Source organism: Cyprinodon tularosa, unplaced genomic scaffold (genome assembly GCF_016077235.1).
Source record: "Cyprinodon tularosa strain WSP-4 unplaced genomic scaffold, ASM1607723v1 ctg38, whole genome shotgun sequence".
In the NCBI taxonomy this organism is placed as follows: domain Eukaryota; kingdom Metazoa; phylum Chordata; class Actinopteri; order Cyprinodontiformes; family Cyprinodontidae; genus Cyprinodon; species Cyprinodon tularosa.
Window position 1 is genome coordinate 1,322,190 of NW_024039096.1, and position 19,284 is coordinate 1,341,473.

Here is a 19,284-nt window from a genome sequence, read left to right on the forward strand (position 1 = left end):
CTTTGAAAAATAATATACTCAAATATATTTTCATATGCTGATATCAAATTGATTTTTAAAAACGCGGTATCGATCTATTTTACTTTCAAAATCTCGTGAAATTTCATCGTTCTGTTACAAACTCTTGTAATATTTTGTAAATTCTTTTGAGATTTTGTTAGTAAAATAGATCGATACCGCGTCAATATATCAACATATAAAAATATGGCAACATTTCGTGAATTTTCGGGGGCTTTCGTAGCATAACGATGACATATAGCAAATTTCATTAGTAAAAGAGATTGATATGGTGTTTTTAAATGGCAATATATCAGCATATGAAGATATTGTGATATTTTAATGTATCAATATTTTTTCCCTCGTCTTTAGAAGTTTTTAAGTCTGTAAAAAATAAGTTTTTGAGGAAGAAGAAGAAGTAGTATTTTTATTTTTTTTTTTTAGACTTCAGAAACTCAGAAGCTGATCAAATATCGGGTTAAATATCGGTGGGGCGGCCGATGTCCGATATTCAGTTTTAAGGCCGATACCGACAGGGGGCCGATTATATCGTGCATCCCTAACTGCATGACATGTCAACAATAACCTTGTTGAAATCAAATTAGGGTGAGTTAAAAAAACAATAACACCAACTCTTAGTATTTAACAGAGAACTCTTGATGCTTCATTAATCTAAAAATATCTACACTTTGCACAAGTCAGTAAAGGCCTTTTAACAAAACTCAAACCTTTAGAAACCTTGTTTATTCCTCTATTTAGTTTTCCTCCCTTACAGTACAGTAAGTCATAAAATGGGCCCTAACCCTAAAATGATAAAAATGGAGATGTATTGATGACCCTAACCATGACTGGGGATTGTTGGTCTAGTGGATAGACCACTGGGCTTGTGTTCTGAGAAGGCTGCAAGTACACGATTTAATCCCCACATTGTGGGTCTCTGAGCAAGACCATTAACCCCACACTGCTCCTCAGGTGCTGCACAGTGGCAGCCCACTGCTCCCCAAGTGGATGAGTTAAATGCAGAGAGTTAATTCCTCCATTGTGAGGTCAATAAAGTTAAATTTAAAAAAAATTCTTAGTTACTCTGGTTATGGCAACAACAAAACAGGCTTAAATTAGAAGGCAACTTGACTTTTGCTCAGTTTTATAAGAAATCTCAATATCTACTTTATCCAGGAGTCTTTTTCATTGTATTTAAGCAGCATGGAGGACTATCATCCTAAGAACACTCCTAGTCAGATGCAAATCAAAGACGCACTCCTTGTTCTGGATTGTTGGAGTTTTTTTGTTATGCATGTGTTACGTGATTGGCCTTTTCAATCATTAAGAGAGTGCTTATATAGTTTATTTGTAATAAGCTGCATGACTGAATTGTAAATGCGTGGAAGCTGAAGCCAAAGTCCTACAACTCTGTTTAGTGAGCTTTTTCCTCTTCTAACAAAGATGGCTTCCTTCACCCCTCTTTCAAACCGTCTGCCCTCTCTGTCCAAAATCTGTACGAAAGTCCGGTTGCCTTCTAATTTAAGCCTTTTTTGTGGTGACCTGACCATGGCATGCAGTAAGGACTTTGACCAGAAAATCATATTTGCGTTTGTGTACGTTTATGCGTCTTTCTGTTCTAGGCAAATATAGGTTTAAAAAGATCTACCATTTGAATCCCTTGTTCTAGAGCTCATAGCGTTCTTGCAGAGACTCAAACCAGAATCCCAACTTAAACCTATGTGACAAGGTAAAATAGTTAGGATTATTTGAAGGATGCCCCAATCTAAAAAAAAAAACACAGTTACAGCCTCTGTGCATGTGACACCAATATTTCAAACTCCGGTAAAAAAAACAAACACTGCAAGGGAAAACCCAGGAAAACACAGAGTGTTGCAAGAAGCAGAGTTGCAGTAATAAAAAGGAATCTGCAAACGCCACGAACAGATTCTGGTGTGACTGCTTTCAGGGTAAGTTTGCAAATTATTGCTGTAGCTGGAGTTTCAATTTAAATTCAGAAACCAGAAATATAAATGGTCTGTGCTTTTTTTTGCAGCCTTTTGAGTAAAAAAGGAGTTGATAACAGGATGATGGTAAGAGTTGAGTTTTCGTTTCCCGTTGAACAGTTAATATTCATTTATTACACAAAAAATAGGCTCTTATTAAAAACTTGTAAAAGCATTTTTAACTAATAAAAAAAGTTTTTGTTTCAACGATAGATCTGTCTAATTAAACCAGAATATTATCAGACAAATAATCTGATTAAGTTAAACATAATCAGATTATAAAGACTGGTAGATTTCAAGTATTTTATGCATCAAGTGCCTATAATCTTATTATTTAAAAAAGAAGCTTAGAGGAAATGGGATTGAGAGGAGTGAGATGTTCAGTAAACAAACTCATCACAGTTGTGTTGAAACACTAAAGCTGCGATGCTGTATTTTTGTTTTATAAATTCATTTTGTAAGTCTGACTGGCAAGACAAATTTCAACAATATTCTTATTTATTAATCAATTTTATGTTATTGTTTGATATATTTTTCAGCCTTATTTTTTCAACTTATTTCCAAACTTACTGTAATAAAATAAAATTTCACCTTGCTTCACTAAATTATTTTGTTCAGAGAAAAATACTTTACATAACCAACAAAAATCTACATATATTGATGCTTTTTTATTAACAAACATCTGAGCTTGATCCGTTCTATCTTCCGGAACTTTGTTTGTATTTTTAGCTTCCTGCAGTATTTTCATAAAAAACCTGTTGTGTTTGCGTTTATATTCTCAGTGTTGTGTTTTTTGCTTCTTACAGCAACAGAAGATTTGATAACAGGCAAACTTTTATTTCTACCCAGCAGGTTAGAGTTGTGATTGTGTTGCTGTTGACGGCAGTAGCGTATCAGTTGCCCCGCCCCCAAGACTGCAGCGACATCTACAGATCCGGCTCAGGTCTGGATGGAGTTTACACAATCTACCCAGCAGGACCCACCTCGCCGGTTCAGGTTTACTGCGACATGGGCAGAGACGATGTTGGCGACTCTGCAGAAAAATGGACGGTTAGTTTGAAACAAAAGAAAGGAACAACTGACTAATCTTTTTTCTCCTTGTCTGTGTAGTTGGGGCTCATGAATGCATATTTCATTGAATACCATACCATACCAACTTTATTTATGAAGCACTTTATGCACCGGACAGGACCAAAGTGCTGTACACAATCATAAAATACAATAACATTATAAAATAGAGAATGTTTTATTACTCTAAATCCTTAGTTTTTATTGTTTTTAAAATATTCTGCATCTTTCTTATACAATCATGACAGGCACCTACATTAAATATTTGGATATCTCCTTCAGAAAAAAAACATCCCCTAACAAAAAAAAGTCATATCCAGCTTTTTTTATTGTCATTACACTGTCACAGTACAGAGAAACAAAATTCACCCTCTGCATTTAACCCACCCCCTTGGGGAGCAGTGGGCTGCCACTGTGCGGCGCCCCGGGAGCAGTGTGGGGTTAAGGGTCTTGCTCAGGGACCCAGAGTGGCAGTCTGTGAGAGTGGGGCTCGAACTCAGAACCTCTGGATTCCAAGCTCTATGCCGACACTCCCCCTGGAAACGCTGCAAACTGCAGCAGTAAAGCTGCAGTTTTTGCTGTGATGCCCTATTTGGTTTATACCAAACATCTCAGCTTGTGTAGTTACCAAATAGTTCTGAACTGGACTCATCTTTCCAAAGAAGATCATTCCAGAAATCCTGGTCTGCGACAATCTTTGGTTTAGCTTTTATGTTTCTGTAAGAGCAAAGATTTCAGTTGTCATGTACAGTCATGCTTTTAACTCACCAGTAGCAGAAGCATGGTGGACTGTTCATTGATGGCATTTAGTCTTTTTGGAGATTTCTTCGGAAATCATGTGGCCTGCTCTCAGGCAGAAAAAGCTTAGAATGTCAGCCTTGGGCAAGCTGGCATTTCTGTTGAATGTCCTCCACTTTAGATTTTTTTTATTATTATTTCAATCTAAATTGAACCGTCAGGAGCAAAACAATCTAAGTGTCTGGGGTTTAACAGGGAAAACATTCTCCACATTGCAGATGAATGCCTTTCTAATCATGTGATCCTGGTTATTTCAGTCATTTAATTTGGACATAACTGTGGTAGTGTTAGTTTTTTTTTTTTTCACACAAGATAACGCTTTTAAAAAATACATTTTACATTGAGTTTTAAAAGATTTTCTTCATTTCTTCTTTTTTATTGTGAGTTTGTCATGTTAGAAAATGTCCAAATATATTAGAATGTCAATGTCAATGTCAAATTTATTTATATAGCACTTTAAAAACAGGTATAAAACTGCACCAAAGTGCTGTACAGGACAAACAATAGTACTAATTAATAAAAACAGATTATTAAAACACTTCAAGTAAATGTCAAAGAATAAAAATGAGTTTTAAGAAGCGATTTAAAATGATCCAGGCTGTGGGCAGATTAAATTTGAAAAGGTAAATTGTTCCATAAAATTGGAGCAACAATTTTATGGAACAATTAGAAAACACACACAAGCTAGCATTTTTATTGTATACTATTTTATTGTTTAAAATCAGGTGATTCAGAGAAGACAAGATGGCACCGTCAACTTCTTTATGAAGTGGGATCACTACAAATCTGGATTTGGAAATGCTGCTGGAGAGTACTGGCTTGGTATGAGTAAACTAATCATGCAAAAGCAAAATTAATGTATACAAATCACTTGTATGTAAATAAGAATAGCAAATATATTAACTATTGCTCAGCATATACAAAACTATAGTAAATATGTTTACTGTAGCTCTGTTTTCTTATTTTCCAGACAGCACAGGAATCCTGACAGGTACTGGTTGAATTCTGTCTGCTGTTTATTTCTTAGGCCTTGAAACGATGCACCTGCTGACTCAAACGAGAAACTACGAGCTGAGGGTGGATATGGAGGACTTTGAGGGTCAGAAGGTTTTTGCTCTTTATTCTGCCTTCTCTGTTGGCTCAGAGGCTGATGGATACAAGCTGAACTTGGGAAGTTTCATTAGAGGGGCAGCAGGTCAAACATTTTATTTTCAATCTTAACTTTTCTTTCTCTTTTTTTTATCTCTGCAAAATATTTTATTAATTCATCATTTCTTCCATCAGGAGATTCTCTGAGCTATCACAATGGAAGGAAATTTACAACCATTGACAAAGATCAGGACTCGCATGTCACAAACTGTGCCCGGCACGCCTATGGTGCATTCTGGTACGGGGACTGCCACACCTCAAATCCAAACGGTATCTACGCCTGGGGTCCTTCGGCTCGAGCAACTGGTGTGCACTGGAAAACTTTTAAAGGGCTTGAATACTCTCTGAAAACCATGATCATGAAGATCAGACCAGTGGCTCTATAAATACAGGACAGACTCACAGAAAAGTCCTTTAAGAGCTTCTGTAGAATAACAGTGAAGTTGAATGTAGTTTAACTTATCAACACATTTGAACAAATCTAGTTTTTTTTCAGTGTTCAAATAATGGAGACATTTATAGTTTATTATTTCATTAAACAGTTCACTCTGTTTAAATAAACATAATGTGTTCCAAAAGTGGGTTTACATTCCTGTTTGTAGACCAGTAGCAAGCAAATAATCTAATATAAATGTAAAAGTTTATTTTTTAAGTCTAATACACTAATAATACTTAAATTGTAAGCTAGATTTTGAGTTTTTTTTTATCAGTATGACACTTTAAATGTATTACTCTGGTTTTGATAAACCAGATAGCATATGTAAGTGTATATGAGTGTAACCTTCTGGAATATATTTCAGAAATGTATTTTTTTTATTATTATTATCAGATTGTATGGGAAAAAACTCAGACCCTGAAAGCTCTGCTCATTAAAATGTGGGTCCTCTGCCAGTCCCTGGTGGCCAGTCAGTAGAACTGCATGAACTGCAGCAGAAATCAGGAGCCTGTGTTTCAGCAGCGATGAGATCATCTCTATACATGAAAACATTAAGGTTTCACTATAAAGAAACAATCAGAAAAAGTATAAATCCTTTTTTTAACTTATGAATTTAATCTGTGGTAATAACAAACTATATCCAGGTTAACTAGAGTGGAGGAGTTCCTCCTAAAGACATCAAACATCTGGATCAGTCTATTCTGACTCTAAGTAAAAGAGCTTTTGAAAACAATCTGTGTGTTTTGTCTTTGAGTACACACATTTGTGTTTGTCATGCTGCATCTGATTTGCTGCTGAGAACTGCACCCTGATTGGCTGCTGAGCCACTGCAGTCTCTGTGTTCTCCCAGCACTCGAGTTGCAGATGGAGGAGGATCAAAACGGCTGGCACGAGTGCTTTCTGTCACTCCTTTCACATCATCTCTAAACAATGAGATCGGAAGTCTGTTAAGCTTAATTGTAGCGCTGACTCATAATCAACACATCCCTCAGCATAATTTTTTTAAGGCTTTTCTCCAGATGTGAGACACATGCAGTAAACATAAGGAGGCTTTGTGCATCATTAGGTCTCACTATTATTGGCCGGCTGATGTGCCCTGCACCTTTCTTATTGGAGAACAACAGATGACGTTGCTCTGCTGCTGCTTCTGGGCTGCAGGCCCAGAGCTCATTTGATGGTACACTTCTGGTATGAGTGCATATACAGACTGTAAATCAGACCGGATTACCTACAGTATAGACAGACCTGAGCCCGTCATGAGCTCAGATCTGTACAAGTCTGAACTTTGCCTCTGCTAGCACAGGGCGGTGTGAGGGAAAAAGCAGAACATCAGCTTCAGTGGAGCTGCACCCCTGTTTAACGTCTCCGACGGAAACGGAGAAATACTCATGAATAAATTAACTTCACCCTTCCACCCAAGCCATGCATGGCACGCAGCACCACAACAGGGATTAGCAGCAACTGAGTGGAGCTGTTTTACAAACACATGCATGAAAAGAAAAAAACGAAAAAACTCCTGCATCATCTACTTCCTATCATTATGCAGAGAGCATGAACCCTATTAGATTTTTAAGAGGATATTGATTCAGGAGGAGCGATGTGAAGCTGTACTGGAAGTCAGCAGTAGATCACGTTGAACATCATGACAGTAGAGATCATACAGATCAAGCAACTGCCAGTCTTATCAGCTATCAGGATAAAGTTGTCACACTATCAAAAGCAGTAAATTCTATTAAGGAAATACCATAAAGCACACTAACTAACATTTGCTGTATAAAACGGACTTTTACGATTGCATAAGGAAGAATTTTTAAATAAATTTCTAAACTCACTGCAAAAAGAATTAGTGGAGTATCTTGCAGCTGATGATCAAAAACAAGAACAGCCCTAAACCGTTTGTACTGCACTCTGAAATTCATAGCATTAAAGCTAAACAATACGCCCCATAGTACAATATCCTTTAGGCTCATAACGCAACAGTTTGAACATCAGAGGGCTTCCCGAACGATGTGTTGATTCCTAACACTAGAAATTATCTTTATGTGGGAAACTGTTAGGTTTATTCAATGATGATTATTAAAGTAATGTGTGTTCATATGAAAAATTGTAGAAATGAGATGCTCCACTTCTGTCTCATGATTCAGTCAGAAGACCATCCTGCCTTGTCATTCTAGTGGAGCGTCCTGTCTTTATGAACTGATCAATTGTTCTGTCAGAACAATACACTGTTTGTAACCATGTGTCTTGTTCTGTTAATAAAACGCTCTGCGGAGGAGGTCCGGTGGGAGACAGTGTGTTTGAGTCTGGGGTTCAACTGTCTCTCCTTTCTGCAGAAGCCGTATGAAAAATCCATTACTGTGTATTTCAGTTCTTTTTTTGCAAACCTACATTTATGAACCCAACAGAAACTGAAAAAAACAACAAGGGAAATTATAAAAAAAAAATTGAATTTATACTTATTTTCTCATATACAAACATATATTATGTCACGTATGAAGCAGTAGTGAGAATGATTGCAATTTAACAAAATGCTTATTTTAAACTGCAGAGGCGCTGCTTTAAGGTCACATTATATTTAAAAAAGAGTAAAATGCACTTTCTCACTCCAGACCATTAGGTGGCCCAAATATTTCTTAAAGTGGGTTTTTAGACACACAGAGAGGAGAAGAGAGAGTTGCAGCTAGTGCAGGATCTATGCATGCAAGTAAAAAAAAAAAGAGCACTTTTCCACAAACCAGTAACATGAAATTCCTGCAACAATACAATAGGCTCAGGACAAGCAAACTTGAAAAGTTTATGGAAACAATAAAATCTTAGAATGAAATGAGTACATATTACAGATAGTGGAAAGGAAAATCGAAATAAAACTGGAATGTTGGTGAAAAAAAAAAAAGGCAGTTTGGATTTTTCTCTTACTATTCTGTGTAAGAAGGCATGAAAGCCTGTGTCAGATATTTGATTTGTTAAAGTAAGAATGAGTAGTGGCCTAAAAAACCTGGTAAACATTAAAAATTTTTTGTTCATTTTTCAGTTATTTTCAGTAAAACTAAACTCTTCTACTCTTTTGCAAAAATTTCTCCTGTAAATGATGTTCGTTCTACTTTATTCAAATAACAATGCTCTCTAAAGATATTAAAGTTTATTCTTTTGTTATCGTAGTAGCATAGCTTATCATTTATACAATATACATATGGAAATGTAATGATTCCATTTTGGTAGGTTTTTATGTTTTCAAGACATGTACGTATTTATGTTTTCAGAAAAACATCCATCCATCCAAAATTATTAGGTCACAAAAAAACCACAAATTATCCCCTTTCCACACACGAATGTCTTGTCTCTCTTCCACCACAGTTTCCAGATGTGTATTGACTTATTTAAATAAAAGCTGTTACTACTAACTTCCACTAACAGGGTAGTACTGCATGAGCAGTGGCCCTTATATCTCACAAAGCCTCCAGCTAATTAAGGAGATGTCCTGTGATCGATACAGCAGTTTGGACAATTGCACAGCATCAGCATCACTGCTTCAGCTCTCTGCTGACACTTTGGCTCTGGTAGGTATGTTGACACAGACACTGAACGGTGGTTCTTATTTTAATAATCCTCACTAGGACAGAACACACTGTTTACACATGTGGGTCATTAGACCAATTGGGACTTAAAACTGTATTTTTTTTTTTCCACAAATAAGTTGTTGAATACAGAAGCTTATTCCATGATTGGTTTCATGGTTCCCAGTTTGCTCATGTGTAACTATAGAACAGCAGACTAGTAAAAGCAGGACAGATGTTTTTTTGTTTTTTGACAGCAAAACTTTGTACTAAATCATTATTACCCATGGGGTTCCATATCTCTAAATTTCACGAGGGGTGCTGGTGCCTATCTCCAGCTGTCTATGGGCGAGAAGTGCGGTACACCCTGGACAGGTCATCAGTCCATCGCAGGGTAACACAGAGACAAACAGGACAAACAACCATTCTCACACCGTCACACCTAAGGAGAATTTAGATAAGCCAATTAACTTAATGTTTTTGCACTGTGGGAGGAAGCCAGAGTACCCGGAGAGAACCCGTGCATGCACATGGAGAGCGTGCAAACTCCATGCAGAAATACCCTGGGCCGGGAACCTTCTTGCTATAAGGCATCAGTGCTACCCACTGCGTCACTGAGCAGCTAAAAAAAAAATCACAATATAATTATCTAATCCATTGATTTGTTTAGATATAGTAGAAAACCTGTGTGAAACACAAGCAAAATATGGATCATCCCTAATAAAAGAGTAATCCACTACCATGCAAACGTATTTTACTCTAAACATCTACAGCCTGTTTTTCTTTAATGACATCAGATAAACAAACTAGTTCTTGGAAAATAGTTTTCCAGAAATATGATGATTTAGAGAAGCATCTTAATTGTGACACATAAAGGATAAATGTATTACTAAGATCATCTATCCTCCAGCAAGGATGACATAAACACGTCAAAAAATGCTTTGATCACATCCATTAAGAACAGATTATTTTGCAAACATCATTTAGTCCAGCAATTACAATTTTTGATATGAGGGAAATAATAGCTCATAATTAGGGATGGGAATCGAAAACCGGTTCCTGTTAAGAACCGGTTCCGTATTTTCCGATTCCATGGCATCGTTTGGCAGCTCACTGAACGATTCTTTTTTCGATTCCCGCAGCACCAGAACCTAGAGCGCCGGCTCTGGGGAGCACGACTTACGTCACGTTTTTTACGTAAGTTACGCAAGTTACGCAAGTTGGAAGAACTATTCGAGGAGGAAGACAACGAGCTGCGGTCACTTTGTGAATCAAAGCCCCGTCTTTCCTTAGCCCAGAGGGTAGATCAGGAAATCCAGCTCTATAAAAGCTTGCCCTCCATCCCCTGCAGGGATAGCGCCACACTGTGGTGGTGGAACAAGCAAGATACGCTGCCCTTGCTATCTGACTGGCTGAAAACTACCTCTGTGTGCAGGCTTCCTCCACCCCATCTGAGAGGGTGTTCTCCACGGCTGGAGACACCATAAGCCCTGAAAGATCCTGTATCCTTCCAGAAAAAGCAGATATGCTCATCTTTCTGCAAAATAACTGTTAATTTTCCCTACTACTCTTTTATAATTAGTATTTTTTGTTATTTAAAATAGGTTATTATCCCATCATTTGTTATTAGACATTGTTGGTTATTAAGTTTGTTCTTGTATATTTATTTTTCATTTAAACACAGATGTTACTCCAGTTTCACATTTCCTGTGGACATCTTGATCTTGTTGAGTTTGTAAGATTGTGCAATAGTTAAGTAAACAAAGTTGATGCTGATAATCAAACTGTTTGTTCTCCTTTTTCCCCCAAATTGGAATCGAAAAAAGAATCGATAAAGAATCGAATCATTTCATAGAATCGAAAAGGGAATCGGAATCGTGAAAATCTTTTCAATTCCCAACCCTACTCATAATTGTGGAAAAGGGTTAAACACAGTGTGTGCTATCGCTAATACAGACACCTTAAGCAGCACAGTTATGCAGTTATGATTGCTTTAAACATAAAATTTATCAGGTACGAAATGTTTTTCTTTTTTTGTGTCTTTTCTCAGTAAAAAACTTTTGCTGATATCTGCAGCTGATCAACGGTGTCCTGCAACATTTAGATGTCTGTTCTTCCACACATCTAAATCAAATAGCTGAATTAGCTTCTCAGTGTACAGCCAGGTTCTGTGGAATCCTGCTAACCTGATTATTTAACTCAGGTGGGTTGATTGGAGACATTTAAAAGGTGCAGGAAACCAAAACTCAAGGGTCAGAGTTGAGGAAGCCTGCTTTAAAGAATCAATGGATAACCCAAAAATAAATAAATAAATCTTCACTTCATGGAGTCAGATTTTAACCTCGAGACTTTAAAACCCCTAATTTTGCTACTTTTTAATATTATGTTATGAAGTAAGGAAAAATTACATCTGTCAGTTTCAGACATTAATAAAAGATAAATCATTAAAAAAAGCCCTTTGGTCATTATTTCTCATGGTGTTTAAATATTTGTACCTTGTAAGATGTTTGCAGTGTATAATTACTCCACTAAGTTTACAATCATGTATATCTACATTTGTAAAACCCAACTAGGAGTATCTGGATAAAGTTTTACTGCATATTTTTTCCAACATTCTGACTTTATTATCATAATTTTGTGTAGCTGTGTTTTCCAAACCACACTCAAATTGACTTTAAAAATAAATAATTATTAAAATGTCCAAATCTAACATGTGATTTATCTTCGGTATTAAAAAAATACACAAAACTCAGGTGCAAGCAAACCGAAACTGCAAAAGTGCAAAATGACAAACGGGTGAAAAGAAAAGCTCCTTGGTTCAATCTATGCTTTCAAAAACAAAGACAGCAATATGATGGATGAAATGAAAAGGTTAAAACTGATGCCTATGCATGTGTGCTGCATAAATGAATGAAGTGCCCCAGTTCTAAGTGTCGATCTTCCACTGCAGAAGAGAAAATTGGAGAACGAGGCTGCAGGGAGGTGGAGGAAGGGAGGATGAAAGACCTAACTAACAACATCCTCCACCTCTCCATCGTTTTGCCTTCAGTTCTCGGTTTCTTTCTGCCTCTGCTCAGCACTCCTCCCTGCCTGATCTCTCTCCCCCACCAGCATGCCTTCATTGTCTTCTAACTTGATTTTACTCTTCCTATCTCATTTCTGCAGCGTGTTGAAGATGTGTTACCACTCCCCTGCATCACAGTTAACCCCTCGTTGTCCTGCCTGTCCACCAATCACAGCGCTTAGAAGGCACTGCGCCACTTCTCTAGACAGGCAACCCCCAATCTGTTATCAGGTTAAAATAATCACCCTATCCTGATGCTACATAAGTGCCAAAAAAAAACATTCTACCGTCATGGATACCTTTCTTCAGACGTCCTCACTTTAACCCCATAGATACAGCTCTATCCTCCCTTCTTATACTATCTGATCCAAGATCCTTTCTTTATCTTCTGTGATGTGATGGAGTTCTTCTATAATTCATGATGCTCTCTTGTATGGTTTGCTTGCTTCTCTGTGCATGCAAAGCAAAGGGGTATCACACCTTTCATGTATTTTCTTTGTAACTGAAAAAAAAAAAAAGGAATTTCTTCGGTTTTCATAAACTATGCCTTATTATCTGGCCAAGCATTGATTGGATCTTTGGCTCAGGCTATTGGGGACACACATTTCTTCCACTGTTTTGTCTTTGGACAAAGGACTTCTCTACGAATTAGAAATTCATCTCGTCAGTAACTTGACACCTCCTAAAGTGTATCCAGATGCATTTATTGCTTGTGCTGCTCCTGTATTCAGCGGCTTTGCTATATTTGCTGGGATAAGTGGGCAAAAGGTAGTTTTAAGAGCACCTTATAACAAAGAGAATGACCCATATCGTGCATTAAATTAAAACTGTATAAAGTTACAGCTTAGAGTTACGGAAAATAAAATACTAACTTAAAACCAAGCAGATTGTTATGTCAAACCAACTTAATAAACATAACACTTTTTTTTTTTATTGTACACCTTTTTTCAATTAGGTTCAGTTTATTTATATACCGCCAATTCACAACAGATGTCATCTCAAGGAACTTTACAGTTCAACCAGATCATGAAGTCACATTGATTTAAAGTTTTTTATCTATGGAAAACCATTGACTCGAATGCAATCCCTCACACTAAGCATGCTTGTAGTGACAGTGGAGAGGAAAAACTCCCTTTTAACAGGAAGAAACCTCCAGCAGAACCAGGCTCAGTGTGAGCGGCCATCTGCTGAGGCAGACTGGGGTTCAAGGAGACAGAAGCAGAGATACAAAAAGCAGCTGTAAAAGGCGGCCCTGTCAAGGAAACACACAGCCATGCAGACGAGCTCTGAGCCAGCTCCCATGTCAGAGGTTGAAGAGAGCACATCCAGACAGTCACAGTCAGAGAAACAGGACTGCACTGAAAAACAGGCCAATCTCCAATATCTATAAACAAAGGGGTTGATGGCTGCAGCTCAGCTGTTATTTTTCTCCAGGATGGAGTCAATGCCAAACAGGAACAGAAAAGGAACAATTCAACCTTTTCCTTCCACTTAACTTTTCATCAATATGTCTCTGTACACAATAACAGTATGAATTGCTGGCATCTACACCTACAACCTTTAATGAATGATCCACTCATGAAATATAATCTCAATATGTCCTTTTACGCATAATGAATGCATTTAATTTATGACTTTAAATACTTTTTACTATTAACACATTTACTTAAATGATGCCCCAATTTACTAGGATTAAAGTTTGGCCCTAACTAGAGATGTCCCGATCCAGGTTTTTGCACTTCCGATCCGATACCGATATTGTTTTTGGACTTCCGATCCGATACCGATACTGGCCGATATCAGCCTATCCGAGCATGTATTTAAGTTTAAGTTTAAGTATTTAGCCTTAGTTGTAAGACTCATGTTGAAAAGGGTTTTAGTACTCTTGATAACATCTAGCCAGCTAAATTAGGTGAGATTGAATAAAACACAATGCTTGGTAACAACAAACTTACCTGTTTATTAAGAGATAAACACAAACTGGACAAAATTACGAATAGCAATCTGAAATTGCACAGGGAACAGTAAAACCGTAAACAGTTAAATGTGCAAGTATTACTGTAAGTTTTAATAAAAATGCAAAACAGGGGAACACTGGCGCAAAATAGTGGAATGGATCGTTTCAATCGGCGAAACTGGAAAATACAGACCGGATTTTTTTTTTAAAACTGGATCGGCATTTTACATGCTTTGCCGATACGCATTTTTTTGCCAATATCGGCGTCCCGATCCGATACGTCGATCGGATCGGGACAAGCCTAGCCCTAACATCTTTTTTTTTTTCCAAGTTAACCTTTCTCCAGTAAAACAGCTGCATAGATCAAATTATTCCAAGAGCACAATCATACCATTATGATTTGTATGTATATTATGAGGGATATACAGTATATATTCATAACGAAAGGAGAGATCCATTGCATCAGGTTCTACCTCTAAGTGCTAATTTCTTCTTATTGTCCCTGACCCAGCTGGTACAAATGAACAGAGAAATAAATCAATGCATAAAAATCAGCAGGATGCTATGCAAAAAATATAAATGTAATAAAAATCAATCAAGTAAGACTATAAAAAAGCAACCTCTACAGTCAGTTCTTAACACACATACTCACAGGACCTCACCATGAATGCCAATTACATATATCTGCTTACATTTAACAAAAACAAAGAATTCAGTTATACAGGCTGAAACTCAATGAAGTACAATACGCCATCAGGCAGTTAAACACAATCTCTGTTCAAAAAGTCATCACATCCGTAATCTCAAACCAGGTGGCTCCACTCTCATCAGTTTAAATTAGGTGAACAGTTTCAATTAGAAGACATAATAACTTATAAAGGTCTGTATGAAGGCAGAATGCTGCCAAAAGTACATAAACGTAATAAATAATCACACAAGCAGTTTCTACTAAAACACATGCATGGAAACTATTCTCCAAATGCATTCTGAATGTTTCAGTCTTGCAGATTTAATACTCACGTGTGGATTTGTTTCTGTGCACCACTGTATATTTTCTCAATTAAAGAGTTGAAACCAACCTGAGAAAGTAAACTGTCTGTGATTGGCTACATTAAAGGATATGTTGCCTCTTGAGCAGTGGCGGCTGGTGAAAAATATTTTTGGTGGGGCTGATATAGCCTAGTGTATGTCTCCAACTAATCCGGAATAAGAATTCAAATAAACCATTGGACAATACATACAATTTAACAGTAATGATTTAATTTACTATATAATAACTAACAGTGATGATTTTGGTCACTGTGACGGGGTTCTTTGGCCTCCAAGAATCCAGGCTCAGTCGGGTTACCGGTGTTGGTGATTTATTGTGCTCAAAAACTCAAAACAGGGTGCAAAAGAAACTAAACATATACAAGATACTCTGGGCCTCAGCCTCCCTCCAGTTACCAGCAATGTAACAAAGTAACAGAAAACAAAAATTGCCGCTTTTCTTCCCACAGCCCTCATTAAATAGTTTAAGCCCCTCACCTCAGGCTCTCTTATTTCTGATTTCTTCTCATGAATCAGTTTTGTCCATATATTACCACCACAAACAATTGATGTACAAAAACAAATAATTTTTACAACTTAATTCTTTTACACAGATTCATTGACTTATTCAATTACACCAAACTGGGTTTGAACCCAGCAAAGACGCAGCCAGACTGAAGATGACAAGTCCCCATAGCATAAACATGTACACACCCACACCCCACACACACACACACACACACGCACACACACACACACACACACACACACACACACACACACACACACACACACACACACACACACACGGCTAACCCCACTGAAATATTAAGTGTGCACCCTCAATACGCCAGCAGGTAACCAACAGCTTGTGTGTTTTAAGTTCATGGAGCTACTGGGCTCAGCGCGAGTGTATTGGTCCTCACAAGCACAGTATAACAGGAATGCGTGTGTGGCGCGCAAAGTTAGAGAGGTTGTTTTAAGCCACGAGGTGGATTCGTCACAGTCACAATAACCATGAGATGAAATGTTCATATCCTACAACAGGGATGTTCTTCTGGCAAACGGGTAGATAAATAAGGATCTCACCGAATTTGGTGGAAGCTGCATCTCGGTCGTTACATTCGCCATCTTCCCTCTAATTGTCTGCACCTGCGCTTGGGTTCAGAAGCCTTTTAAAGCGCAGTATTTTCAGCGCCCCAAGACCATAAAGTTCCGAGACGCTGATTGGCCATTAAATTCATCTAGCAATAGTACATGATTGACAGATTCTTTGCAAATGTGGGGCTGTCTGATCACAGCCCCCAGAACAGAGACGGTAGGAGTCTGTCTGTGGAAATCCACAAATTAATGACAGTAGATAGGGAAATGTAGTTTATATAATTTGTTTTGCTTATAGGTACACAGTCTAGAGAGTAAAACTGACATTTATGCGTTAATTTCTAAAAATATATTTTACGTTTCTCTCTTCTTATCAGGGGGGGCGGTGCCCCAGCGCCCCCTATGGGCCGGCCGCCAATGCTCTTGAGACAGCACTGTTTTCTAACTGGCGGAAGCTGATATCATTAGCAAAACATCTTTAGGCCGATTGCTGTTCTCTTAAGGAGTGTTAAATTAATCAAGTGAAGTCATTTTTTACGATATGACAAAGGGAAATAGACCATCCAAACAGACATGGCTAAGCTAAGGCTGCATCAATGACACAAAAGTCTCTGCTCTATAACACATTTTGCATGTTAATCATGTTATATCAGACATTCTTTAGGTCACATTAACCTCAGCCAAATAATAGTGGTAAATCTATTCCAACCCCGCAAACGTTTTTGATTTAAAGGGGTCATAGAATGATTCTCTAGGGTATTTCATGCTGGTCCTTAAGGTCTCTGAATAGGGTATGTAAAAATGATTGTGCTGAAAATGGCATATTTGCTGTTCTATGAGCCCTAATGCAAGCCTGGTTAAAAGCCCTAGTATGAATGAACAGTTTTTCTTCCTTTTAGGGTATGCTCATGAATATTGAGATGAGCTGTGCGCTGATTGGTTGGTTTACAATGTGCAAAGCTGCTGAGCAAAGACGCATCATAGCAACAAGCACTCGCTCACTGAAACATCGAAATTGTTGATATGGTAGGATGACCAGACGTCCTCCGTTTCCCAAACATGTCCTACTTTTCATACCTAAAAAAAATGTCCAGGGGGAATTTCAAAATGACCTATATTCGCCTCTTGCCCATTGACTGCTGGAGATAGGCACCAGCACCCCTCGCGACCCCACTTGGGACAAGCGTGTAAGAAAATGGATGGATGGATGGAATTTCAAAATTGTCTGGGATTTTGGTCGACCATAGTGCTGTGTTCACAATTAAAAGAGTTGTTTTTACTTCTCCCAACCAGGAGTTCACCTTGAAAAAAATAAAAATAAAAAATACAAAGTTTTTTTTGACAAGCTGTTAAGGGCTGATCAAGCTACAAAAAAAAAAGTGCGTAATTCAGTGTGATCTCCGTTTTTGTATTGGTAACATAAATGACCAAGGTTTAAACTGTACAGCACAAAACAGTAGAAGCAAAGGTAAGCTGGCTGTAAGCTTCTAATACAAGACTTGGCTTAAATTAGTGTCAAGAGATTAATATACAAGTCTGTTCAATAGGGAATTCTTTATATGTGTGCTGTGCTCCAGCCCCCAAATCCCAGGAGCAAATCTGAGGCAGAACAATAAAGGCTTCTGGTAGCTGACAGCCACGACTATAGGGAGGGAGGCGACAATAGAGAACCATAAAAGGGAGAGGAGGTTCACAGATAAAGAGTGGTGGGAGGGGTGGATGGGGGGATACAGACCTGAAAAGTGAGCTATCCCCAAAATAACCCTCAGTAGCTGCACCATAAGGGTGCCATAAAACTTTAAGGGTCAATAAGGGTCACATGACAGGAAAAGGTGAGATACCATGAACCCTCCATACTTACGTGTGGATTTGTTTCTGTGTGCTCATGTATATTTTGTCAATTAAAGGGTTGAAACCAACCTGAGGAAGTAAACTCTCTGTGATTGGCTAGTTTGAACTAAGAGATGAGTTAATTTTTTAACAATACCGTTGCTGATATCTTACTAGGCGCCTTTTGTTTTGTACATGATGCCACAAAAGTGCATCTCCATTAGAATCAAACTGATCTATGGGAAGTCTTACAAAATCCTTTAGAGGCATATTCGCATACCATATGTTATTTTCAAAGAATTAAAAAAAGCTATTAGGAAAGACACCCTTAGGGTTCATAAAATGTAGGTTTTTGCTTAAGAAGAACTGAAATACACAATTTATGGATACAATTTCTGCAGAAAGGAGAGACAGTTGAACCCCAGACTCAAACACACTGTCTCCCACTGGACCTCCTCCACAGAGCGTTTATTAACAGAACATGACGCATGGTTACAAACAGAGTATTGTTCATGAAGACAGAATGCTCCATCAGAATGACAAGGCAGGATGGTCTCCTGACTGAAAAATGACACAGGAGTGGACCATCCCCTTGCAAAAATGTTTCATAAACACACATTAATTTTATAATCATCATTGAATAAACCTAACACACCCTTAAAACGAGAAATATCCTACTTAGGTATCTTGTCTCAAACGCGTATGCTTGTTTTTACTGGCCTGCGTGTACATCTATGCATGTATGTAAAGTTAAGTCAACAATTATTGATACATGTGGAAAATATTGGTTTGTAAAAATATCTTAAATTTGAACATGTTTCTCCTGACAGGGAGTAACATTAATGATGTGGAAAAAAATTAGGGTGATGGCATGAAGGCCTTCCACCTTCAAAGATTTGGAGCTTAACATTGTCAAAATATAAGTGGACATGTGAACTGCTTTGACTAGATTTCTCTAATGTTTGGCTGCTTCAAAGGTTCGATTAAGGATTTTCACAGCTTATCAAGAAAGTTGTGAGGTACCTCACTTATTTCCTATCAGAAACTAAAAACTTTATTGGATAAACTCATTTCAAAATTCAATCCGTTTGGGGTAAATGGTTTTTGACATTTTTATGTGCTGATTTCTATTTTGAATTAAATCCAACTAGTTTTCATGTAGTAGATTATTACAAATGTTTGTTTGTATATATATTACTGAGCTAGCTGTTATACTGATATGATAATAAAGGAATAATAAAAAAAAAAAAGATTATCTGTGTACATATATCTACTTTGACATGAAAACCATTCAGTAAAATCTTCCCCCACAGCTT

The 19,284-nt window shown here is 37.6% G+C and overlaps 2 protein-coding genes across 50 annotated transcripts in view; one reads left to right on the plus strand and one right to left on the minus strand.

The window, feature by feature from the left end:
* LOC119791111 (ankyrin-3-like) overlaps nucleotides 1-19,284 on the minus strand; it is a 241,780-nt gene that overhangs the window by 145,104 nt on the left and 77,392 nt on the right. The window lies entirely within an intron of this gene.
* On the plus strand, nucleotides 1,692-6,166 carry LOC119791114 (microfibril-associated glycoprotein 4-like). Its single transcript, XM_038297037.1, has 5 exons — nucleotides 1,692-2,069; nucleotides 2,832-3,032; nucleotides 4,574-4,670; nucleotides 4,876-5,043; nucleotides 5,133-6,166. The coding sequence occupies exons 1-5, from the start codon at nucleotides 2,010-2,012 to the stop codon at nucleotides 5,381-5,383; spliced, it is 777 nt and encodes a 258-aa protein (XP_038152965.1). The 5' UTR covers nucleotides 1,692-2,009; the 3' UTR covers nucleotides 5,384-6,166.